The 26301-nt window shown below is 43.7% G+C and overlaps 1 protein-coding gene and 1 pseudogene across 1 annotated transcript; one reads left to right on the top strand and one right to left on the bottom strand.

Moving 5' to 3' along the window:
• Positions 1-212: 212 nt before the first annotated feature.
• On the bottom strand, positions 213-25815 carry LOC140534093 (keratin, type II cuticular Hb6-like). The gene is made up of 11 exons (XM_072654733.1): positions 25608-25815; positions 23572-23799; positions 7161-7572; positions 6014-6222; positions 5247-5307; positions 4396-4491; positions 3421-3585; positions 3049-3174; positions 2673-2893; positions 1317-1348; positions 213-1177 (listed from the first exon to the last, which is right to left on the bottom strand). Exons 3-11 carry the CDS (start codon positions 7530-7532, stop codon positions 969-971), a joined length of 1491 nt encoding a protein of 496 aa, XP_072510834.1. The 5' UTR covers positions 7533-7572; positions 23572-23799; positions 25608-25815; the 3' UTR covers positions 213-968.
• Positions 17198-25425, top strand: LOC140531971 (keratin, type II microfibrillar, component 7C-like; annotated as a pseudogene).
• Positions 25816-26301: the final 486 nt, after the last annotated feature.

The raw sequence follows: 26301 nt of genomic DNA, 5'->3' as shown, positions 1-26301 counted from the left end.
ATCAGCCTGTGTTATTGAGGGAGAATATCCTCTTTGAAAATCATCTCACCCAGAGACAGATAATTAGATTTGAGTTGACTACCAAATGGAGAATTTCTCAATTTGCTCCAGTCCTGGAGTATTTGATAAGCCTGTAAGGAGTTCTATGAATCTCCTTACTCACATATGTCAGTCAAGATCGCTGATACATTTAAGACCCTTAGCCACCAGACTTGATTCACTACATTGAGTTTATTGGAGATACAGAATGAAACAAAGACAAACATACAAGAAATTGAATTATTGGCTTCCAGGGAACTTTTAGGAACAGACAAGGGAAAGAAATTAGGTGGGGTGTAAATACCATAGAGTCAACTGAAAACAAAATACAGCAATGCTTTTCATCTCCCCATTCCAGAGGCAGCAGCCACAATGACAGCACAGACAGGGTGACTGACTGTTGGCACAACCAAAGATCATCACCTAAAGCTACTGGGAAACCCCCTGATCCCAGATGGGGTTTCTCCTCCACCCTCCACAGACCTTGGTGTTGCTATAGTAACAGACCCACCAAAGCCAAATAATCCAGCAGAAGACAGACAGACAGTTGAAAAAGAAGAATGTGAACCCATAACAGAGTGAGATAACTACTAGGAATTAACTGCCTGGAATGAGCAACAGATTCAGAAAGGGGAGCCATCCACCCATCCGAAAAATAGATCTGATTGGGTATAATCAGGCCATCCAACAGCTACTGAGGTCTGGGTTAAACAAGGCCATCAGAGAGTAGAAGAAGATGGAAATCCCTGGGAAATTTTATTTGGGGGTATAAAATGTGCAAGTTCTCCTGCTCTGTTGGAACTGTGGCTAGGCCAGTGGAGAGAGGATGGGATTGGTGAATGCATTGCTGTCCAAGAGCAGTAAGGGGATGTGATCAGATTCCAGTGACATTTCTGGGGTGAAGTTCAGTTCTGTTTCCTCCTGACCTCCTAACATCTCTTGATCCCACAAGAGCTGGTGCCACAAGAGCGGACACTATAGCCTGAACCGACCCCGCAGGGGGCACAGGCGTTAGGTGCACTGACCACCACACTGCCACCGGAGGGGACGCTGCTACCGGTGTTGAGAACACGGGCACCACCGGAAGTGCTGGTGCAGAGATCGCCACAGACGACGCCACCTCGGCTGCTGCTGACGCCTGTGGAGAAGATAGACAGGAGAACAGGGTCAAACCCAGGCTCACCTTGGTCCACTTCATAGCATCCAGAAAGCAACCACCACAAGAGACACTCTAGCAACCCCAAGATGAACAAAGAGGGAAAGCTGAAATTACTTACAGACATTCACGGCACCAACACCCTCACACAACCTGTGTTGGGGAAGAAAAGGAAGACAGGTCAGTCTAATACCAATAAAGCCCCTCAGTCCACTCAATTAAGGTGAAATAAATCTCAAAGTCATTCAACAGGCCCAGAATTTAGAATCAGAAAACCTGTATTTAAATTCTAAAACTGCTGCTTCTAAATTCTGGGGCCCTAACTTCCACATTAGACTGGAAGCTGGCTGAGGCAGAAGTCAAGTCTCTCTTGACTTCCGCTCCCAATGCTCATATAAAAGAGATGCCCAACTAACTGACTAACTTGACTGACTGGCTGAAAGACCCAAGAGGCATGGACTGTACTTGGTTTAAATTTCTCTGTCTCATCTCCTAGTGACTGACCCAGCCCCAGAGACACTAGAATCATCTAGTCCATTTCCCTGCCTTCCATGAGGCAGTATTACACCATCACTAACAGAGTTATCACTTCCTTTTTTAAAGTTCTATCCAGAAGGAGACACAACCTTTGAGTATCTCAACAGAAAGTTCTTCTTAGTGCCTGGTTCCAATCCTTGCTTCCTTTATTGATGTCGATTTTGGGAACTCAAGAAATCAGAGTGGCAGTGGACAAGCCAATGAAAGCTTCCCATCAAAGTCCTCAAGTATAAAAGACAATTAAAGGGATGGAAAGCTGGCACTGGATTTACCAGGAAAGACAGAGTCAGATCAATGTGGTTAAAGCCCTAGAGCACCTATGGGGACAGAGAGAACCAGGGATTAAGGGTAAAGTGTCAGGGATGGGATAGACACTAAATGCCAGGGCTAGAGGGTTAAATATGAGGGAAGGACAGTCCAGCTAAGTGCCATTGGTGGGGGTGGAATGGGGATAGAAAAAGTGTTAGGGATAGGAAGTTAAGAGCCTTGAGTGTGCTAACCATCAGGAAGAGGGAGGACTAAGTACCACATTAAAGGGGTGGTAGAATCCTAGGAATAGGAAGTGATTAAGTACCAGCAATGGAGGTGGGGAAGAGGTCTGGGGAGGAAGTGAAGGTTATTGTTACCAGGTGCAAAGGTTCAAGGTTCAAGAATTTGACTCTGCTACTTTGCTCAGAAAGCTACAGGAAAAGCTCTGAGCTGAGGACCCACACCCACAGCCAGTGAGTCCAACTGAAGACCCCACTCAAAAGCTTAAAAGAGGTGGGAAGAGCACTCATAGGACTAAGTTCAAATTACCTGTCCAATGCAGGATGGGGTAAGATTGTAAAGGAGAGTCGAGTGATTGTTTCCTCTGCCCTAGTTCGGAATGCTTAGGGACAGAGCAACCTGGGAGACCTGGCTGGATTGGGAAGAAGGAAAGACTGTCCTAGGCACCCACCTTTGCTCCTCTCCCTCCAACAGCCTTTTGTAGGTGGCGATCTCGATGTCCAGCCCCAGCTTGGAGTTCATGACCTCCTGGTACTCCTTCAGCAGACAAGCCATGTCCTGCTTGGCCTTCTGCAGAGCCTCCTCCAGTCCTGCCAGCTTGCAGCGGGCATCATTGAGGGCAGCCTCACCCTGCTGCTCAGACTGGGTCACAGCAGCCTCCAGCTTGGAATTCTGAGAGGAGACAGGAGCCAGGGTGGAGAAGGCAAATTAGCAAAGTGTTCTAGAATCATGTTTCTCAGATGAGACCAACTCAACCTTTTCTCTGCCTTCACCCATCCATCCCTTAACCTAATTCTTTTCTATCCAAATGTGATCTGTATCCATACCTGGCACTTGGCATTCTCCACCTCGGCGGTCAGCCTCTGGATCATACGGTTCAGCTCATTGATCTCCTCCTTGGTCCTGCGTAGACTCTCTCCATGGCGGATCACTGTAGCCTTCATCTCCTCACACTATAAGGAGAAGAAGAGGAAGAGGGGATATACATACTAGAGAAAGGCAAAAAATCACAAACTTATCCATCCCCTTGCCTCAACCTTCTGTTCCTTCTTTAAACCATACTGGGAAAGGAGCCTCCATGGCAGCCCTGAAAAATGGGGGTCTCCAGATAAAAGGCAAGTCCTTCCTAAAGCCTACCCACCAACCTTCCCACTGCAGTTCCAGGTAAGAGAAAAGGGAATGAATTCATGCCCACTCACCTTGCTGCGGTACCAAGACTCAGCCTCAGCCCGACTGCGACTGGCAATGTCATCATACTGAGACTTGATCTCGGCAATGACACAGTCCATGTTGAGGTCTCTGCTGTTGTCCATCTTTACCACGACAGAGGTGTCTGAGATTTGAGACTGGAGAATTCGGATCTCCTACAAAGTCAGAGAAGGGGAAAGAAAGAGATGATCAAACGTTGGTGAAGAATGGAATTCTATCTCTGTATAACTCCTTCCCAGGAGTCCCCCATTTCAGACACACAGTTCCAGGAAAGTCACATAGAGAGGCAGGAACCATCCAGGGAGTTTCCATTTCAATGGATTCCACTTCCTGATTTCTAATCACACCTATAGATTCCTGCTTTATCCTGATATATCCAACAGACCTGCTATCTGATTTCCCAGTTAGATCCACTATCTTCAGAGCTAGCTCATTCCTCTCTCCCAGACTGACCTGGGCAGATGGATTCTTTTGTCTCTAAACCTTCTAAACTAGAGCAGGAGAAAAAAATTGCAAAATTTAGATCTGCAAAGGGATTTTAGAGACCATTTTACAGATGAAATTTTCTTCCCATCTTTCACTAGACAAATCATCTTTACTTAGTCCTATGAACACTTTCTCAGATACATCTTACCAATTCCTGTAGAGGATAAGGCATCTCTAGCTAAGGGTTTTGCCTCTAGTTTCCTGAGCCAGGAATGGGGGCTGAATTCCTAAGTAAAACTGGCTCTTATACCTTAGTCTCTCTCTCTCCTCACTCCAATACCTCCTGTCCTGGGGAAATAATGTTTATTCTATGGTGTTCAGAAGAAGAGTCTGAGTCAAGAGAAAAGTTGCTGCCTCAGCCTACCATGAATGAGTCATTCCCCACAGACCCCACAGGCCCTGGCTGCCTTCTCCTGCCCCTGGCCTTTCCTATCCTCCATAAGCTGTGCATCTCTGGGAGTCCCCTCTCAGCCTCTCACCTCCTCATACAAGGCCCTCAGGAAGTTGATCTCCTCTGTCAGAGCCTCAGCATTGGCTTCCAGATCAGATTTCCTCAAGTAGGCGCAGTCCACATCCTATTGAGAAATTGAGAAGGAAGACTGAATTCATAGAAATGAAAGCTTAGAAGTTATGTATTCCTTATCTTATAGTTGAGGGACCTGAGGGTCAAATAGAGAGCAAGATACAAAGGTGGGACATAAATCTAGGTCTCCTTGGTAAGTATATTTCATTCTCAGTTTCAAAATGTGCTCTTCCCCATCTTGAAGATTTCCCATAGGTTGTTTCCCAGTCTGGAGCAATATCTTTAGATCTGCTCTTCCTTTTCTTTTCAACCAAACATTCACCTCCTCCTTAACTCCCTTCCCATCTCCTAAGCCCTGATGTTTATGTTATGTCCTACTACTCCTAGTCATATCTTTCCTTATGTGTCTGATTGGGCAGGACCTTTTAGGTTCCACCTCAAGGAACAAAGACGAAATTCAGGATAGGAAAAGATGAAGATGTATAGATGTTTTTTTTTTTTCCTCCAAGACTTGGCAGAACCTCCACCCCTTTGGGAGAGATCACAAAATCCAAAGCAAGAAGGCTCCCCCACAGGTCATTTCATACCTGTCCCTTCCTTGGAGCTGGCTACCACTCCCTGATCAAACATTACCTCTCAGCTTCCAGTTGTGTTGCTCAGTAGCCTGGTTTGCTTTGGAAACATCATATTACCCTCTTCTGAAGATAACAGATATCTATACCCTGAAGGAAGCTTTGTGTGTACACATTTCCAGGCATTCTTCCTTCTCTCTCTTTCAAGTCAAGTCCTATGTCCAATGTCACTCACCTTCTTCAAAGCAACGAATTCATTCTCAGCTGTGGCTCTCAGGGAGACCTCCTCCTCATACCTGAAATAGAATAAAGGAGAGGACAACCAGGTGAGTGGGAGTCAGACTGCAGTCCCTCTGAAGGAAGGGGGGTCATATACACTGGGAGAAATCCCCTGTATTAGACCAGTATCAAAAAATGGAGACCTAACTCTTGGTTCTCCATATCAAAGAAGGGTCCACCAGCAATGAAGGATTTCAAGTAACTGATCATTTAAAAGCCATCCTCTGTTTGAATCTGAACATGTTTTTGTCTTCATGTGTGACCATTGGCCATGATCTGGGAATCCATAGCACTTCAGAAAGCTTCCCTATATAACTCTTGAGAGGAATTAAAATGCTGCCCATCTTCCTCAGTTAATCCATGGCTTCGTTTCTCTCTTTCTCCACTTTTATATTAGGGAGAGGAAGAGCATCCATCATCAGCAGTCTGTGTTGAGTTGCCTTCTCTCTCTGAACTGGCTAGCTGATTCATGCCTTTCCTGAGCTATAAGGGTAGATAATAAAGCAGTGAAGGCCTGCCTTTCTTCCCTTTAAGCCCCAACACTGAGGGGGTCTAAAACACCCTTCTTTCCCCATTAACAAGTGCATTCATTGTATTCGTATCCCATGTAGCTGAGTCTTCCTTCTGTTGAAAGCCTCCCTCCCGCTATGTTTCTGTCTCTAACACCTTTTATTATTGGGAGAATCTTTAATGGAAACCTATTTCCTTTCTTTTGCCACTCACTTCTTCTTGTAGCCCTCCAGCACTTCCTGCACGTGGTTGAGCTCAGATGCCAGGCGCCCACTGTCGGCCTCCACGCACTCCAGCTCCCGCTTCAGGGTCTCAATGTAACCCTGGAACAGGGGCTCCAAGTTGCTCTCACAGCATTTCCGGCTCTGGTAGAATTGCCACTTGGTCTCCAGAAGCTTGTTCTGCTGCTCCAGGAACCTCACCTGCAGTCCAGGGAGGGAGGCAAATGGTCAGGGTAGTTCCTGGTTATTCTCATGTCCCATAGAGGGTACTTCAGAGGGAGTAAGTCCAGCCAGGAACTCAATAGGGGAAAATGAAAAAAAAAAATCTCGGGGAGAGGAGGGCATGAGAAGTGAAAGGAAGGAAGGCAGAGGAAAAGAGGGAAGGCAAGGGAGGGAAGAAGACAGCCAAGAGGAGACTGTTCCTATGAACATGTGTCCTGTCAACTGGTCCTAGGAACATGTGTCCTGTACAGATCACAGGACAACTAATGAAAAATCAAATCCCTGAATGTTATCACCCAGAATGGTAGGCAAAGCTCTAGATTTTGTAATTCCAAGGATGGCTAGTGGGAGACATCATGCTTTTCTAATCCAGAAAGTATTTAAAGAGTTATTGAACATCTGGATTTTCTAACATAGAGAGGACTCACGAATAGAAGAGGAAAAAAAACAAAATCTAGATCCAGCAGGCACCTTCAAGATCATCTCATCCAACCTTGTCATTTTGTAGATGAGAAAACTGGAATCCCCAAATAGAAATATCTGATTCTCTGAATTTTAATGAGAAAATTGCTCTAGTCCAAAGGTCCAGTTTTATAATTTTTTTTTTTTTTTTTGCAGAAGAGGATAAGCTCCTAGTCTCAGATGGGACTCCCTGGTTCCCTTATGCTCACCCCACAAAGGACAGATTATAGGAGAAGCTTGGGGCTTCTAGAGATACCTGTGCTGATTGGCATCTCTTGGGGCAGTACGGAAGGGCAAGCTAGGTAGCAGTCCTTGTCCCCCTTTGCACTGGCTCAGAAAGAGCCTCATCCTACACTGGATTCCAAGACTTCTCCCTCTGTCTGCATTCTTCTCCATCACCACTAGCACCCCAGGGCATTCCCCACAGAGAAGGACCCAATTCTCCTGTCACTGACCTTGTCGATGAAGGCAGCGAACTTGCTGTTGAGACACTTAATCTGCTCCTTCTCCTCATGCTTCACACACTGGGCATTGGGGTCGATCTCCAGGTTGAGGGGGGTCAGGAGGCTCTCATTGATGGACACGGTGGTGATGCAGGGGGTGCTGGGTCCGCACACTCCCCCAGAGCGATAGCCGAAGCTCCGGCCGCAGGAGCCAGCCCTGTAGCCCCCACAGTAGCTGCGGCTGCCAAAGCCAGTCAATCCCCTGTAGCAGGACACTCCACGGTAGGGAGCGGCGGTGATGCAGCAGCGGCCAGGCCGGGGCCCACAGGCTGAGGCACAGCTGAAAGCTCTCACAGAGCCTCCGCAATAAGATCCACAAGTCATGCTGCTGCTTCTAGGCACGGTTGTCAGATGAGGAGAGGAACTGTAACAAGATGTCAGCCTGTGGGTCCCATGGTCCTTTTATACCTGTGGAAGCCAGGCTTGGCCTCCGTCACTGGGTCAAGAGCAATTAACAGCCTTTATGGGCTTGGGACGTTTTGCTGTTTCAGCTCCTCCCTTAATTTGCTTAATTGGGGACCAGATGCAGCACAGATGTTTATGAATCTTCACCCCAAAATGCCCACTTTTCATCTTCAAAGGCCCAAACACCACCCCCTCCCATTATGCAGGTGTGGAAACTGGGAGATTGGAGTGACTCAGGCCAGGGGACTGAGGCAGGGCCAGTAAGTGTGACTGAGGTTTCTTTTTTCCCTCCCTCCCTTCTCTTCCTTTCATGGATCCAGAATCTCTGAGGACAGGGGTCCCCTCTCCTAGAAGTATTTTCTGTGCTAAGTTGGGAAATCAGGGTTGAAGCAGAGAATCCTGAATCAGACATTATTTGGGGACACAGGAGAGAATATTAGATCTTTTTTCATGGTTCTCTGTGATGGCTCCTTTAGCGGCACATAGGTGTCACACACACGCAAATGTATATGCCAGCACACTACCTTCCATGCCCACTCCCACGTAAGATCACACACAACACACGCACACAGCATATTTACAAATGGCCTACATATGCCTGTGAATACATTCATGACCACCCACATACACACAATCATAGGATTTAAAACTGGAAAGGACCCTAGAAATCCTCTAAACCCCTCACTTTTTCAGATGAGGAAACTGAAGTCCAAAGAAGCAAGATGACCTGCCAATGTCACTCAGATTCTAAAACACAGAACTGGCAACTGAATCAGAGCCTTCTGGCTCCAAGTCCAGTGCTCTTTCTGCTATACCAAATATTTCCTGCTCCCCAAAGTTTTAGGATGAAGCTCCCCCCAAAAATATAAAATCAGATCCTGTTCCTAGCAGTAAAGTTTTCCAGAGACTGGACAGTTCAGCATCATCCTTTCAATTCCCCTGAGCACCTAGAGACCAATAGCTGCCTTCTCCTCAAGGAGTCAATGACCCCTCCAAACCATCTCACAGCTGTAGCTTCCCTGTCCTACGGAGGGCGGGGAGGGAGGGTTCCGAAGTGTCCCAGCTGAAGGATCCTGTCGACAACCAAACTGAAGAACTTCATTCTTACCCCTCCCCCCACAACCACTCCCTTTTGCTGATGGGACTGCTCCTTTGTTGTTTCAAAGCCCCTCTAAGAATGGAAGCAGTGTGGACCCTAGGATCATGGACTGAGGACCTGAAGGCTCCTTCAAAGTTATTGGGTTCTAACTCCCTTGCCTTACAGTATAAAAGAACGAACCCTAGAACTCCTCCAAGCCTCCAACTGAAATTTTCAGTGTGAATACTTACACCTCAGAAATTAGCATAGCTTTAGATGAATGTTTGACTTTCATTTTGTTGAAGGTCCAGCCTTAAGAAAGTGAAGACGAAAATGTTAATAATGCCACTTTAAGCTTTTGGAAAGCTGATTGTTAAATATTTATCAGCACCCGCCTGTATTAGATGATCTTTCATCTTCTCTCTAACTCAGAATCCTATAGTCTCTCCACCTTCTCTCAGAACTCTCTTGCTGTCCTGTATTTTCCATCAGCAACTAAAATGCTTGTTATTCCTATATCCAAAGCGTCCCCAGACACACTACATGGCTAAATCCGCCTTTATGCTGTTCTCCAGAAAGCCTTCCCTGGAGATAGTTATTCCTAAATAATAACCAACTAATCTACAAACATTTGTAAACTGCTGGGAACTCTGGGTAACAGATGCAAAGGCAAAACAGAACCTGCCCTTGAGAATCTTAAATTCTGTTGGAAAGATTCAACATGTTCACAGATAAATAGATGCTGGATATAGATAGATGGAGAGATGGTGGAGGGGGGGAGGGAAGGGAAGAGAGGGAGAGGGAGGAGAGAAAGAAAGAATGACAGAAAGAGAGAAAGTAAGAGAAGAAGAGAGGAAGGGAGGGAGGGAAGGAAGAGAATAAAGGAAGAGAATCATGCCAGAGCAAGGTCATGAAAACCCAAGAGTGTCAAGGATTGGGGGGTTAATAGTGACACACTCCACAGAGATGTCAAAAAAAGAATGGGAAGTCTTTAAAAAGGTCATTATGTTTAACAATAAAGAAAAATCAATGACATCGGAGAAAGCAGTTTTAGCTGAATGGTGGGAACAGAAACTGCGTCAAGGAGTTAAGCAGTGAATGTGAGGAGAGAAAGGGAAGGCTTTGAATGCAGACCCCTTTGCCTAGTTTGGCTATAAAAGGAAGGGGAGGGGGCGGGATAGCTAACACATTGAATGACAGAGTCAGGATCCAAAAAAATCTTGATAGGCAAGAGCATTGAACTCAGTCCGATAAGATGAAATATGAGAGCAATAAACGTAAGATCTTACGCTTAAGTTCAAAAAATCAACTTCACAAGCACCAAATGGGAGAGATGTGGTTAGACAGCAGTTTGTCTGAAAAAGATACAGAGGTCTTAGTGGACTGAAGGCTCAGGATGAATTAACAATGTGATGTGGCAGCTAAAAAGTTAATGTGATCTTGGGATGCATTGAGAGGCTTGGCCCCCAGAGATAAGGAGGTGGTAGCTCTTCTAGGGGGAAAAAAGACATCCCATCACTGGATGTACACTCTCCTCCAACTTAAAAATACTTTCTTTCATTCAAGACCTTCTACATACAACATTTTCTGATCCCCACTATACCCCCAGCTCCCAGAGCTCTCCTTCACAAAATAACCTTGTCATTACTTTTTATATTTTCTGTATACACATTTCTGTATGAGCTTAGAATTCAAGTTCCTTCTGAAGGCACTGTTTCATTTTTGTCTCTGTATCTCCATGAAGTAGAATGATGCCTGGAACATAGTAGGTCCTTAGTATATGCATATTGATTTATTAATTGATAGCTTGATGACAGTAAGCCCAAGTAAAGGCTGTTTTAAGGATAGGGAAAATCTGAACATGTTTATAAGCAGTCGGATAAGAGCCAATTGATAACAGAGTCTGTAGTTGAGGCAGAGAGGCTTCCCCCAACCCATTTTTATTCAGACTTGAAGTACCCTGGACAAGTCCCTTAAGCCAACCCTGCTCTTACACAGCTTTTCAAGATGTCTTCACAACCCTTCTCTCCAGCTCCCATTTTCTACTCGATCAAACATCAGTTGGATGCAAATATATTTTTATTACTCTGGTTCCAACAAGGCTGAAATTTTGGGAAGCACAGTTTTTGCCAGAACAGGCCATTGTACCATGAGCCAGCCCAACTGATCTCTGTATAAAACATCTCATCTCCAACCGCCATGACTTTGCACAGGCTAACCACCATGTGTAGAATGTTCTTCCTCCTTACTCATATCTCTTGGAACCCCCAAGTCAATTCTAGGCTCAGTTCAAGTGCTATCTCCAACAAAAGGCACTAATTCCCACAGCTCCTCCCCTCTCCTTCAAATTACTTTATACTACTTTTTGTATGTATTTATACTAACTTTTCTGAATAGGGGTTGTTTCCCCTCCTTGATGTAATAATCTTCTTGATAGGGACTTTTGCATTTGCTTCCTCTTGGTCTAGCACAATGCTGGGCATGCGGTGGGTGATCTAAATGCTTGCTGAATTGAATGACCTCATATTACTCTACAAAGGATTCTTTCTTCTGCCCCCAACCAAAAAATTCTAGGCTTTGTAAACAAAGGGATGAGTGTCTGAAAGTAAGCATGAACCTGCGCTTCCCAGTTCACTAGGGTAAGGAAGGCTGGAGATAGTCATTTCTTCTTCCAGAAAACCAGGCCTCAGATTCTCTCTCTCTCTCTCTCTCTCTCTCTCTGTCTCTCTCTCTGTCTCTCTCTGTCTCTCTCTGTCTCTCTGTCTCTCTGTCTCTCTCTCTCTCTCTCTCTCTCTCTCTCTCTCTCTCTCTCTCTCTCTCTGTCAATATGGGAGGAGGAAAAGGAAGAAAGGAAACATATTTATTAAGCACCTACTGTGTACTTTATGTCAGGCACTGCACTAAGCACTTTGCAAATGTTATCTTATTTGATCCTCACAACAATCCTAGGAGGTAGATACTATTATTATTTTACAGCTGAGGAAATTGAGGCAGGTAGCAGTTAAGTGACTTGCTCAGGATCACATAGTAAGTATTTGAGGCCAGATTTGAACTCATTTCTTATTGACTCCAAGGCCAGGGTTTTATCATATAATGCCTAGCTTCCTGGAAAGTGCAGCAGGCAAATTCTCCCCCGTCGACAGGCTCCTGATGCCTTAGGAAAGGCCTCATTTGACCTCTTTTTGGTTCATGGAAAATGCTGCTAATGGCATTACTGGAAAGGAGCTGAAGCATGAATAATCCAAGCATTCTAGATATTTCAAAACAATGGATGATTCATAAATAACTATTATTTGGCTTTAAAATACAATCAGAAATAGTCAAATAGATTAGTAAGTAATGAGTTGTCCATCAAAAGAGGTCTTCTCAGACTGGATGATCACATTTAGGAAATGTTACAGCTACTAGGAGTCCTGTTCATTGAACCGAATGACTTCTAAGATCTCCAGTTCTGAGATTCTATCATAGATACCCTCAAATACACTCATCCTCTTTCCCCTCCTTAGCACCTTATCCTGGCTATCAACCAGCATATTAGCAGCCCAGGATCTAGCTGAACATATAGAGGGAAGGATGCTAAAGATAATTTCAAATGAGGTGATTCTTTCATGGATAATCAGGAGCACAACTCAGTCCAACTGAAGGTAAATAAGGCACAGTACTTTTCACCTCTCAATAAAGAAATTGTGTTATATCAGATTGTTTACCATGTTGGGAAGTGGGGAGGGAAGGGAAGCAGGGAGAAAAATTTAGAACTCAAAATCTTATAAAAAATGAATATTGAAAATTCTTTAGCATAATTGGAAAAATAAAATACCATTTTAAAAATTAAACAAAAAGAAATTGTGATAAACCTACAAGGTTTTCCTTCCTTTACAGAGATGAGCTCCAAAGTAGGAGAAGAGAAGGATGAACTCAGGGCATAAGAGAATGGAAGAGGTTTGACTGAAATGGGAGTCTACTCAGAACTCTGAAAATCAGTCATTTCCCTACCCGGCTAAGTCACATTTTAAGGAATACATCCAACAATGTTTTGTTTTGTTTTTTGCTGGCCCACTGTATGCAGAAACCTTTCCTGGACACTGCAGGGGAGGGGGATGCAGAGGAGAATCAGGAGCCTTTCTGACACTGGGGAACCCCTAGTCCAGTAGAGGAAACAGGACACACTGAAAAGTGAAGACCACTCACTGAGTAAATGACAACCAAATGCAAAAATCAAGCAGAGTTGGTCATGAGTTTTGAGGGGATGCTGAGGGATAGTTTTATATAATTGGATGGGCTTTCTCCCCTCTCAAGTCAGGGAAGACTTCCTGGAGGAATCTGGGGTGGTATTTTTAGTTATAAGAGGGAAATAGGGCTTTGAAGAGGGCCTCCCACGTGAGTAAGAATTTATGATGAAAATGACAAGTGAGGAGAAAGTATAAGGCCTTTGCACTCGATTAGAAATACATGAACCCAGCAAGAGTGAAGGGTCTGGGTAAGTCAGATAAAGGAATGGAGGGAGGCAGTGGCTACAATTTTTGGAGAGGTTTTGCAGAACCCCATCTCACACCTCCCACATCCCCATTGGAGCCAATGTATTCATTGGAGACCTATAAGCTTTACCAGAATTATTTCCATCCTTGAGAATAGAAAGGGCCATCAATGCACCTGTATCTGAATGATGGTCAAAGATCTCCATGCTGGGCACACAGGGGCTAACAGGGCTTTGCCATTGCTCTAACTCTGAGATGTGACTTCCAAGTCCAAAAATCTAGCTGCTGAAACATGGCAATTAGAAGTGGGGCCAAAGAGGGGAGTGTAGCCAGGCCTACGTTGGGAGGAGGGAAGGATTGTAAGCATTACTACATAGTCAGAAGTAACACTTGGACTTTTAAGAAGGAACTACAAGTCCTAACCCATTGGCCAATGGATGATTCAGGCTGTGAGACCCTGGGGCCCTTAGGGATCAACTGGGAAGCCCCCTTCTTCCCCTACCAAATACATTCAACCAATCAGTTAGATAATCAAAGGATAGGAGAAGCCCCATTAAGCCAGTGAGGTGGATGAGAACTAAAGGCCACAGGTGGGGAACCTTGGGCAAAGAACCCTGACTCAGAAATCCTGCTCTCCCCACCTTTCCTCCTACAAATACACCGGCAGCAGCAGCACCACCACCACCACCACTCAGTCAAGCTATAAACTTCCCAACAAAAGCTGGGGCCACTGTAATAGCTGGGGATGGGCCCACCCCACCCTTAGCCACTGTTTTACACTTTGGCCAAAGGAGGGATCATAATCACAAAAGGAGGAACCTCAAAGTAAATCCTGCCTCATTTTTCCCCAAGATAAACAATGTTCCTTTTAGGTCACTGAGCCAGGAAGCATATCTGACCCTATGTTGCAAGAACCTTCTTCTCCCATTCTCTCTCTGAGTCTGTCTTCCTCTCCCCACCTATTCCACAGTGTAGAGCTGGACTTGAAATGAGGAAGATTTGATTTGAATCCTAGTTATGACATTTATTAGCAGGTCCTGTCACCTCTCTGAACCTCTGTTTCCTCATCTGTAAAATGTGAGAGTTGGCCTCTGAAATCCATTCCACCTCTAAATCTATGGTCCCATGACTTTTGCTGCCTACTTCACTTCAAGAAAAACTAACAAAAGAATGTTGAAATGTGGGCTATTATTCCCCCTTGACCCTTGAGTTCGTAGGATCCCAGACTGGATTAAATGTTCACAGAAACTTGAAACTTCACAAAACAAATTCTCTTGATAAAAGGATTTGTTCTGTAAAACTTGGACTCAGTCAAAAGGCCACACTCAAGGATCTAGAAAGCCACATATGGCCTCAAGGGCCCATGTTCCCCACCCCTGGATTATCCTATCATTCAACAAATCAGTTGACCACTCCCAAGCTAGGAAATGAATGACAGTGACCTCAGCTGGGAAATTAATAACAGTGACCTCTTCTAAATTTATCGAATAATAAATTGGAACCATTTTGGCACAAAGGAGAAAATCTCATGTGAAAATTTTTGTTTAGAAGTAGCAATTATTAGCAGCAACGTGTATTTACTGAATTAGTGGCAATAGTATTTACTGAATAGTAGTGCTTTCCGAGCTCAGGCAAGCTTTGTCAAATGGAAGTAGAAAGGTGGAAAGGAAATAGCAGGTGAATGAACATGTACAACAAGGAAAGGAAAAAGTCTTCTGTATTTGGGGTCAGAAAATTTGGGTTTGGACCATCATTCTGCCCTGGCAAGCTGTATGATTTATTTGCCTCTCTGAACCTAATCTATAAAAAGGGGGAAGGAGACAGTAAGCCCTCCCTTGCCTACCTAGCAGGATTACTTTGACTATTTAGTGAGATGATGAATATAAAACAGTTTAGAACCATAAAGTCTATAAAAATATTCACCATAGATTTGCCTAGCTATAAAATGACTGAATTATATAGTATCTCTAAATGTGATCCCCTGATTGATTGACTAACTGATGAGAATTGAAGGTAACGCTGAGAAATGATTGGGAGTATTTCAGAGCTAATGCCTTCTTTGAGAAAATGTAAGCCCCTTTGATGATGAAATTCCCTTGAAGTCCTGGAATAAGGGACATGGGGTAGTGTTTCTGTATCCAGAAGACTGAGTTTCAAGGAAAGATTCCAAGTAAGCTTTCTTTTTAGGCTAGGAATAATGTCAGAGTTTGCTTAAGCAGTCATTGATAATAGTTGATGTTTACTGAGAAAGGAATGAAATGAATGAATGAATGACTATGTATATATAGAAAGTACTTACTATGTGCAAAGGATCACACCAAGCATTGTGGATAGAAATGGATGAGACAGCTCCTCCCCTCAAGGAACTCACATTGTAATAGTAGGCAGTAATAAACATGTAGGAGATTTCAACCCCAAGTATATGGTAATGCATTTTCTTTAATGACATTTCCATTGATAAAATCTTTGATGGTACCAAGTGCTTTGTGGTAAACACCTGTTTCCCTTTCTTCAGTAGATGTGGCTGCTTGAGGGAGGAAGGTGGGATACAGTATCAGTTGAGACAACTGTCTCCCAGGTCTGGAATTCTCTCTCCCTTCATCCCGCCTACTAGATTCCCTGACTCCTTTCAAGTTCCAACTAAAATCCTATCTTCTATAAGAAGCTTTTCCCAACCCTTCTTAGTTCTAGATCTTTCCATCCCTTCTTTATTTCCTATCTATCCTGTATATAGCTTGTTCACATATATTTGTTTGCTAATTGTCTCTCCCATTAGATTGTGAGCTCCTTGAGGTCAGGCAGCTTCTTTTGTCCCTTTTTGTATCCCCACTTCTTACCGTCTGGCACATAGTGCTTAATAAATGTTTCCTGACTGACTTATTGACTGAACTGCCAAGGCATATTTCCACAAGATTCCCTGGAAGATGGCTTCAGGGGATGACCTAAATGGAGGACCAGTGGTCTGGGTGAGATTAGTGGTGGTGATACTGGTGGTAGTGACAGTCAAGCCACAAACAGGGTGATCTGGGGGGGGTGCTGCTGTTCCCAGGGTTTATGGCTTAAACTTGTACTTAACATTTATATTTCTTTAAAGTTTGTTCTTAATTGTTTTTTTCTTTCAAATTGTTAGGGAAATGTTAGTAATGAATGATTATATAAGAGTTATTCTTATTATAGCTTCATTGTATCCTAGAGGTGACCTTGGGTTGTCAACTGACCCTTGTCACAGAAGCCATCTACTACATGGTAACAGGGTTGTCATTTGAATTGGTTGGGAGAGTATCCTCACTGACAAAAGCTTAGGTCCTTGAAGTATTGAAACACTTTAATAAGGATTGGTAGAAAGAATTGAATTGACTGAAATATGCTTGACTCAATTATCCAAGCCATCAAAGTTCACTTTTCAGCAGCTCCCTGAATTGTAAGTGCGGTTCAGGAGAAATAAATAGACTCTAAAATGCTAGTCTGGCATGTCCAAACCTATAAAATGATGGCAAATGTCACCCTCCCTCAACCACCAGATGACCCACATAATTCTTATTCTTAACTTCCCATCTTGACAATCTGTTTTCCCAAATGTACCCCCAACTAGTATGTATCTCCTCAGCTTCTAGGTTACTTCTCCTTCCATCATTCCTGTCCTCCACAGAATCCTCTCCACTCTTCAGCTGTAGCTCTGAACTTCCTACCACCTTTGCCCTCAGAGAATCAAAGATATCCTGAGCCAGCAAGGAGTAATCACAGCCTTAAAAATACTTAGGTTTACCTCTCTACCCAGAGACCTCCAATGTTTGAGCTAAGCCTAAAATTTGAAATAGCCAAAAGAATGTCAAGGCTCAACCTATCCTTTTTCCTGATTGGTCATCTTATCTCTGGCCACACCCATCACTCTTTTGGTTTCACCTACTATTCAAAGTCTGGGCAGCCCCCTGCCCCTGACCAATTGCTTTGGGGTCCCCTTGACTCTAGTGTCTCTCTTCCTCTATCAAGATTGGAACAGGGTCTCCCCCCACACACACATACATTCATCCATGCACCATTCTCTGAAGCATGGCCAACCTGCTATGATGCCCCTAGTATCCCTGCTGTCCCCCGTGCAGGGCAATAGCTGGGTGTGTGCCCTGCTAGGGAAGCACTTTGAAGATGAAACATGCTAACTATTTATTTGCACCTGGCTGTGGTGCCTGGGTGGGTCCCACACACTCAGGCAAGAGCGGTAGAGCTAACCGCCAAGCTCATAAAGGACCAAATTGTCTCATCACCATATGCATAACCAAGCCTTGGGTGGGGGAATAAATAGGAAGCTCGAGGAGCTGAGGAGGCCCCTCAAATTGATCCCTGGGATCCCCAAATCTCCCCAATTCTCTTCTTCTTTTCCTCCAGCATTTTATAGCCCTGCAGTTTCCAAGCACCATAACTTGCAGATTAGGATTTGGGGGCCAGGCATTTAGCTGCATTTCAGCCTGTGAGTCCCCTCCTGGCTGCTGGTGCATCAGGGCTGCTTTCTACCGAGGAGTGTCCTGCTACAGGGGACTGACCGACTTTGGTAGCCGCAGCATCTGTGGGGCTTACAGGGCTGGGTCCTGTGGCCAGAGCTTCAGCTATCGCTCTGGGGGAGGGATCTTACATCACCACTGTGTCTGTCAATGAGAGCCTCCTGAGCCCCCTCAACCTGGAGATCGACCCCAATGCCCAGTGTGTGAAGCATGAGGAGAAGGAGCAGATTAAGTGTCTCAAAAGCAAGTTTGCCGCCTTCATTGACAAAGGTCAGTTTCAATCCTTCCTGACCAGTTCCTGAGTTTTGCCCAGCTACTAGGTGCAGAGCCATGTCTGTCTTTCAGAGGGAGGAGGAAGAGGCCTGGGCCTTGTCCTGTGGGAATGCCCACTCTGATGGGAAAGATAGGACACATACACACACACACACACACACACACACACACACACACACACCCCTGTAACACAGAGAGACACAGGGAGAATTTTGAGAATCTAGTGATAATTAGGAGAAGGAACCCACCAGGAAAGTTTATCAGGAGTTTGGGAAAACTGGGGGAAATGGAGCTCATGCATACAAGGCCCAAATAAAAGGGCAGCTTAGGGCAATGTTGCTTCCTAAACAATAACAAAAGAAGATAAGTAGATAGACCAGGGAGAGTAGGAAAGTCTAATGTTCACCCTCTCCCCCAACCCTAGTGATTGATATCCCATCAGCACCAATGCTTGCAAAGTCGCACCTTCCTGGAATCTCCTCTAAATGAGTTGATTCCAGAGCTTTCATCCCTCCCTGGAAAAGACTATTCCATTTAGGACAGGCACCTGTCACCTTCTGTCCTTAGAATGAAGATTAGGGGACCTTTGGAAAGGGCTGGTTTCACCAGCATCAGCCTGTAAAATTTTACCTAGTCTGGAACCTACTAACTTGTACAAAGAGAAGGAGAATTAGATTAATGGTTCTAAATGTTGGATCTATGAACTTGTGATAGATAAATGATAGATTAACAGAGATATATACATACTTATGGCTATATATATGTATATATGTATATGTGTGTATGAGTATCTGCATTTAACACAGAATGCACATATACATATATGTGCAGATATAAAACCATTTCAATAGATCTGTTTTCCTTTTTACTCCTATGTGTTTTATTTTATATGTTTAAGAACATTATTCTGAGAAGGGATCCATAGATTTTACCAGGCTACTAAAGGGATCTGGTCCACACCTGGACTAAATGACTTCTAAGGTCTCTCCTTGATTTAAATCTTGTAACATCAACTAGAGAACACTGAGTTTCCTGTCTTCTTCACTGACTTTTCTTCTGGGTTGCAACATCCAGATGTTCAGTAGCTCATTAAATACTTTTTTAGATGATGAAACAAATCCTACCTCTGGCTGGCAGCCCTCTGAATTACAAGTTTCATTTGTTCTTCAATAGTCTGTGGTAGACCTTTAGCTGACATCCAAGATCAGAGAGGTCAGACGTTCAATTAGGTACTCTTTGAATTGGGCAGGGGAGATGTTGCTATGCCTTCTCCAGAGAGCCTTTGCTCCCATGTGAGTTCTGAGACCCTAAGAGGAATAACCACCCTGGGAACTATCTGACCTATTTTCTTCCCTGGGCTGTAGTTGTGGTTTCTAGAGCAACAGAAAATGTTTCTGGAGAGCAAGAGTCAAATCTACCAGAATAGGAAATTCAATGAAACTGACTTGTAGACCATGTTCCAGGAGTACATCAGTTACCTGAAGCTAGACCTTGAAAGTGCGGAGGTCCAGTGTCCTAGGAGCTCAACCACATGCAGGAATTGGTAGAGGTGAGTGCTGGGGGGCAGGAGGAGCAATGATATCTGACAGGAATGTTCCCCGGAATCAGGCTGATTATATGCAAATAATGTCTGCCTGCTCGCGTTAGACTAGGGGCCATGGAAGTCAGGAAACTCCAGAAGAAGTCCCTAATTGTCTTTGTGCCCCTGAGTAGTTCTCTGGGGAAGAGAAATACCATAGTCTTTTGTGATGTGTTTTCTGTGTCCAGCCATGATCTGGACAGACAGAAAAACGTTAACCTAAGGCTAAAGTTCCTACATAAAAATTGTCTAGACCTATTCCTCTCTATCCTTGTCCCTATTTGTCTCTATCTTTCTATCTTTCTCTGTCTTTTTCTATCCCTGTCTCTATCTCTACCTCTTTCTGTCTCTGTTTCCCTCTATCACTCTGTCTCTCTTTCAGTCTCTTTTTGTCTCCATCTTTTTTTCTGCCTATCTCTGTCTCTATTGTCCTCTGTCTCTCTGGCTCTGGCTCTGACTCTCTCTACCCCAAACCACTTGTGATTCCGAATGGAGGTGCTTGTCTGAAATCTTTACTCCAGGCTTTATGGGCCTGTATGAGCCACCTCACTTCCAAATTTCTGGTAGTGGAGCAAAGTGGAAGCTAGTGGTTAAAATGAAAGACCTTGGTTTATTTGGGGATATCTATTATACAGATTCCCTGTAACTTGAGTAACTCAAGGGAGCTGTGCTAAATACTAAGCAGATTTACACTCCCCAGTGGAGGAAAGGGGAGCCTCCTCTTTGTATAGCTGAGTACCCAGTTCTTCCGACCCTGACCTGGTTTACAGAGTAAGAGCCTGGTCCACTTTTGGGGACATTTTCTCTTTCTGAGCCCCTCACTTTCCTCCCCAGTGAGCTTTGGAGAAAGGAGGAAAATCTAATGAGGACTTCTCCCCTGATCTTGTGGTAGCTATGAGGAGGAGGCAGCCCTCAGAGAAAAACTGAGAATGAATCTGTGGTTCTGAAAAAAGTGAGTGCCCATCTCTCCAGTCATATGGGATTACTGGGGGATCTAAAGGAAGAAAACACAGGGAGTTCCTGCCTTTTAGAAGTCCCAAGTCTGAGACATTGAAACATAAACTCTGGACATAGATTGGAATACAGAGAAAAAGCAGAAACTAGGAAGACCCAGATAGCTGGAATATGAATGGGGACAATGGAACTATAAGTAGATTCAAGAGGACTTCCATGAAGCAAGGAAATAGATAGGCAGGTGTGTATGTATGTATGTAGATAGATAGAGAATAGATAGATAGATAGATAGATAGATAGATAGATAGATAGATAGATAGATAGATAGACAGAGAAAATTGTAAGGAGGATTGGGGCAGATGGAGAAATTGAGAATGGAGATATTTTTGCCGTCAATTTGACATTCAATCAAGAATTTAAGTATACTCCAGAGGACCATTTTTCTCTAGATGGTATGTATGACTTGAAAATTTCAGTCCACTATAGACTACTGAAGTCGAAGAAAAAGGATAATGTCCTTATATGATCATTTTAAGGGTTTGGCTTCCAGAAAAACTAAAAAATAAAAATAAAATGGTCTCAGATCAGGATATAGACTATAGTATGATCCATATGTCTGGTTTATAGAATTCCTAGAGGAAGTAGGATGGATGAGATGACCTTCCTTGGTTGCTCTTTGAATTTGAATGTATGATTCTCTGTTGTCCCTACAGGAAATGGATTATGCCTATCTTGAGAAATCAAGTCTGGAGGCTGATGAAAGCCCTGATGAAAGATTCCAAATTCCATTGGGAACTACATGAAGAGGTAAAGGATAGGATCTTATAAAGAGAAAAGAGAGAAAGAAAGATTGAGAGGGCAGAAAAGGAGTTGATAGTGATCATGAGGTCAATTTCTACAGTCTCAGCTAAACAAAAAGCCAAAGTACGTGCAGGAGACATGAGATGTATTGCAAAGAGGATTTTAGTCATCACATTAGACTAGTTGTGATCATTTGGGCAATTTATCTCACTTCTGGGCCTCAGTTTCCCCATTTGTAAAATTGGAAGAGGAAAGGAATTAGATGATTGTTAAGGTCCTTTCCAGCATGGAATCCTATGATTCTGTGATCTGAGATGGCTCTGGAAATTCACCAAAGGCCAGATACTACCAGATAACTGAGCCAAAACCAAAGATAAAAAATGCTCCCTGGCCAGGTTGATGACTCTACCTATTCCTCTCTTCATGCTGAAAAATGAAAGAAACCATAATGTATTCTCAGTGATCCATAAGGAATAGTGATATCCAGGTCCTTTAACCCCCCTCAACCCCTTCCACAAAGGAAAAATGGAAAGGAACAACCTACTAGTGGGAGGGGATGATGCTCTGTGAGAGCAGTTGATGGGGAAGTCTGAGAATTGCATTTTCTGCATGTCTGGGGATATCCATGTACCCTCAACAAGGGAGAAAAGCTCTGCCTGTTTGACCCTAGGACTACCTTGAACAAAATTCACAAGATGTAGAGCTGTCATTGGTCTAGATATCTGGGAGATTGGGAACATGAAATCAAGGTTGAGTTAGACCCTGTATAACACCAAGGAAACACTCAAAGCACTATCCTTTTTAGCATTCTCAGATAGCTAGAGGAGTAGCCTAAGGATGCTTGGTGGTGATGCAGTGAAAAGAGACATGGATTTGATGTCCAAAGACTTGGGTTCAAATTCTGTCTCTGCCATGTGCTACCTAGGACAAGCCATTTGACTCTGGCAGTGCTGGACATGAAAGCAGAAGACCTTGGTTCAATTCATGGTTTGCTTGCTTACTTCACTTCACGTCTCTAGTCTGGAACTGTTAAATGAAGGGATGGGACTAGATGAGTTTGAAGTTATCATCCATTTCTAAAATCTAGATTACTATAGGATGAAGGGATTGCTTTAAAGTCCCTTCTGTCTCTAAATCCTACAATCCAATTATTAATCAGACCTCACAGCACCGCTATGTAGCCATAAGCCCAGGGACCAGACTCTGACTATGTATATGGGTTCTTTCCTTTTATCCAACAGGAGATCCAAATCCTCAAAGGCCAAATATGAGACCCCTCTGTCATGGTGAAGATGGACAAGAGAAGAGAGTTCAACATGCACTTTGTCACCGCAGAGATCAAGGCTCGGTATGATGACATCACCAGCAGCAACTAAGTTTTGGTATCATAGCCAAGTGAGTGAGTCTGGTTACCTGAATTCCCAGAAAATGATCAGGAAAACCTTTTCTCTCCGAAGAACCTAACCCCAAAAGAGTTGCAGAGTGTCCCTCCCTGAAGATATTTCGTGGAAAGAAGATGGCTCTTGGATAGATGTGTTATGGAGACAAAGGAATGGACCATTCCTGTGGCCTTGCATGAGTGACTAATGCTACTTCTTTGCTTCTTACAGTTTGAGTAGATGGCCACAGTGATGCAACATCGGAAGAATCTATGCAGCAGCAAAGAGGAGATCACTGAACTGAACTGTATGATCCAGAGGTTGATCACTGAGTTGGAGAATGACAAGTGCCAAGTATAAGACCTTGAAGACTTAAGCATTAGAGCATCCCCAGTGGGAACTGATACAACGGACATCAGACAGAAGTCAGCTTTGATTGATATTCAACATTATGGAACTCCAATTTCTAGCCTACCCTCAATTACCTATCTCTGGATTTGAATTGCTAAAAAAAAAATTGAAGATTGGACTAGGTGAGTTTATATGTGATCAGTTTATTCTCCAGGGTTATACCTACCACCCACTCCACCCCAAAGACTTTCTGGTGCATTCTCAGAGAATACCAAGCTTTGTTCTCATTCCATAAAACCCAAATCAGAATCAATCAGGCCTGTTTGGGTTCTAAAACTGGAGCTTTGAATCATCCATATTTTGAAATAGTTTACCCATTTGGGATCTTTTCTTCTCCATTAGCATGAAGGATTGGGAGGAATTTAAGGATTTAAAAAGGATTTTAAGTTTCTATAGTAAGATAGCAAAAGATGTATGACTGAGCCCTTTCTGTCTCCCAAATATACTTCCTCTTGTCCTCTGGCAATCATTCTTACTCATTTCTTCACTAAGCAAACCAACAATACCTGTACCTGAGTTCTGGTATAGGAGAGCAGAGGCAAATCCAGATGAAAGGAGCCCAGCAGGTAGAACTTCTTAGACCAAGGATCCAGGCCACAAAGATGATAATATTTTCTTCTTTTCCCCAATTGTTATGCCTCTAGAGTTCCAAGCTGAAGGCTTCTGTATCCCAATCTGAATGGTGAGGTGAGGCTGCCCTCAGTGATGCCCACTGTGAACTGGCTGAGCTGGAGGGTGTACTGCAGAAAACCAAGGAGAATATGACATGTCTACTGAAAGAGTACCAGGAGGTCATGAACTCCAAGTTGGAGTTGGATATTGAGGTTGCCATCTATAAACAGCTGCTGGAGGGTGAAGAACACAGGTAGGAATCTCCTACTTCCATACTTCACCTCAACCTAAACCACATAGATTCAGTTTAGATTTCAGATTTCATCCCTTCTACACCACTGTCTATTGCCCTAAGATATTCAATCATGATGAAGTCCATTGTCTGATTTTGTTTAAGGTTGGTTCCTCAAGGGACAATGATAATTCACCCAATTCCACAGATAGAAAAACTGAGTTTCAGAAGTTGTGACTGTCTCAAGGTTGCTCAATGAGTGAGTCAGGAAAGGAGATGAGAAAGGAAACAAAAGATCCTAACTCCATGTGACCAAGAGATAGGAGATTATTGCTAGGACATAGATTCTGACAGGTAACCAGACACATATATCAATGAGCTCTCACTTTGCCCAGGTAGAGAGAGCAGTCACTGCCCCAGAGTAGAGGACAGGTGAATTGGGAGGCAAAGAAGCTGAGGGAACAGAGAGGAATCTTCTCCTTTGTATCATTTTAAGGTTAGAAGTTAGTTTTGCCATAAACCCTCAGTTAATAGCAGCTGTGCCATAAAAACCCAGACCAATAAGCCCTTGGTCAAACTAACATGTGTGGGTGCAGCTTGCTCAGATTTTTTTCAAGCCAAGTACCCCTGGTACATTTTTCCAGGACCCCAGGGGAACTGATACCCAATCTCTAAGGTCCTTTCCTCCTCCCTTTACTCCCTCGGTGTTGTGAGTGTCTGTAAGTAATCAAGGTCCTAAAAAAGAGAAATTTAAGTCTGGCAGCAGGAAGATCTTCCTTCATGGGAGAATGGAAAACCCACAAATAAGATACTAACATCTCAACAGAAAGAGCTTAAGTTAGTCTTTGGAAAGAACTTTCCAACTGTGAGGTAAAAGGATCCTAGACCAGGACAGGCCCCTGATGAACAACTTAAGCTAGGAGGAAGGGCTTTCTGATGATAACCTTCTTTAGTACAGTGCCTGACACATAGTAGGTGCTTAATGTTGATTGATTGATTGAATGAATGTTAGAGCTAGAATAAAACTTAGCGATCACTGAGTCCAATCCCCTTCATTTTAGACATAAGGAAAAATGAGGTCTAGGGAGGTGAGGAGTGAGTGGCAGAGCTGAGACTCAAAAAGTCTTGGACCTCCAATTTCATTGTTCTTTTCTATCACTGTTCCTGCCCACTGGATCTCTTACTGCCTAGCATAGTCATCTGTATATAGTAAGTCCTTAAGACATTAAATGGGAGATTCAGTCGACTCTTCAGGGATCTTGACATTCTCTTTATTTTTCTTTTCCCCTTTCAGGAGTCAGTACCTCCAGGAGAGATGTGGTCTATGGACCCTGAAGCCCAGTATATCAGGGACCCTGCACTCTGTCCAACATCTCCCAGACCCGGAAGGTGTGGGAAGCCTTTGCAAAATCACTTGATTCGCATTTTGAAACTCTAGTTCTGACCTCTGTGAGGCATGAGAGTCTCCCTCTTCCTAGACTCCAGCCTCCTTTTGGCTGACAAAGATGCCCAGGGGAAGTAATGCCTATCTGTAAGTCCCCATGGTAAAGAGAGGCTTAGCTGTCCAGCATTCAGGGCCTGATGTTAAACTGGCCAACTTCCACTCTCTCCCACCTCGACCCCTTCCCATCTCTTCCCTTCTTTTTCTGTCTTAGATATCTTTTGCTCAATCTATGTTTCCAATAAATTAATGAAGCTACTCACAGAAGCTGTCTGTATCCTTATTCACTGGAGCCACGATGGGGAAGTTCTCTTTTATGTCAGACCTGAAACAGGATTAGATTCCTAACTCTCTGCCAATGTTTGTATGTGCAGGGTACATACAAACACACACACACACACACACATACTCACACTCACACACACAAACAGCTTACCCTTCTTTCCATTTCTGGTATTTAGCCCTCCCCATACCCAGAGCAGGGCTGAGAATATTGGAAAAGTCTTTCAATAGAGCCATAAATCCTGGCCACATTTGGATAAGCTAAAGGAATCTATTATAAAGTTGAGTCACCAAACTCATAAGCAATCATGACCTATTTTCTCCTTGCTAAGGTGAAATCACTTGAGAAGAATGCACAGAGTTCTTTGTGGGCATACAGAGGTATGTGGACAAAAGCAGACACAATTTATTTAGACTTTCAAAGGACTTCTAACAAGGTACCTTACCAAAAGCTAAACCTGAGTCACTCTTGGCTTAGAAGGAATGCTTTGTCATCGTAAGAAACTGACCTGAACCCAAGAAGCAAAAGGCAGGGAGGACCTCTCCCTTCTCTGCCTAGAAGAGTATAAATGGTGGGGTCTTCACAGATCAGGCCCGGGACCAGTTTCAGTTCCTTTTTTTTTAAATAAATGAACTTAAGGACAATGAATTTTCAAATCTTCAAGTGACGATAAG

The sequence above is a fragment of the Notamacropus eugenii genome, chromosome 3 (assembly GCF_028372415.1).
Source record: "Notamacropus eugenii isolate mMacEug1 chromosome 3, mMacEug1.pri_v2, whole genome shotgun sequence".
NCBI lineage: Eukaryota > Metazoa > Chordata > Mammalia > Diprotodontia > Macropodidae > Notamacropus > Notamacropus eugenii.
Note: the sequence above shows the minus strand (reverse complement) of the source record. Positions and strands in the feature narration are given on the sequence as shown.

Bases quoted from the DNA above. Each gene is read 5' to 3' on its own strand.
- LOC140534093 (XM_072654733.1), bottom strand. From the start codon at position 7,532: ATGACTTGTGGATCTTATTGCGGAGGCTCTGTGAGAGCTTTCAGCTGT. The intron at 4,492-5,246 runs GTGAGTGACATT...ATTTCTCAATAG, and splicing joins AATTCGTTGCTTTGAAGAAG to GATGTGGACTGCGCCTACTT. The intron at 1,178-1,316 runs GTAAGTAATTTC...TCTTCTCCACAG, and splicing joins TGTTGGTGCCGTGAATGTCT to GCGTCAGCAGCAGCCGAGGT.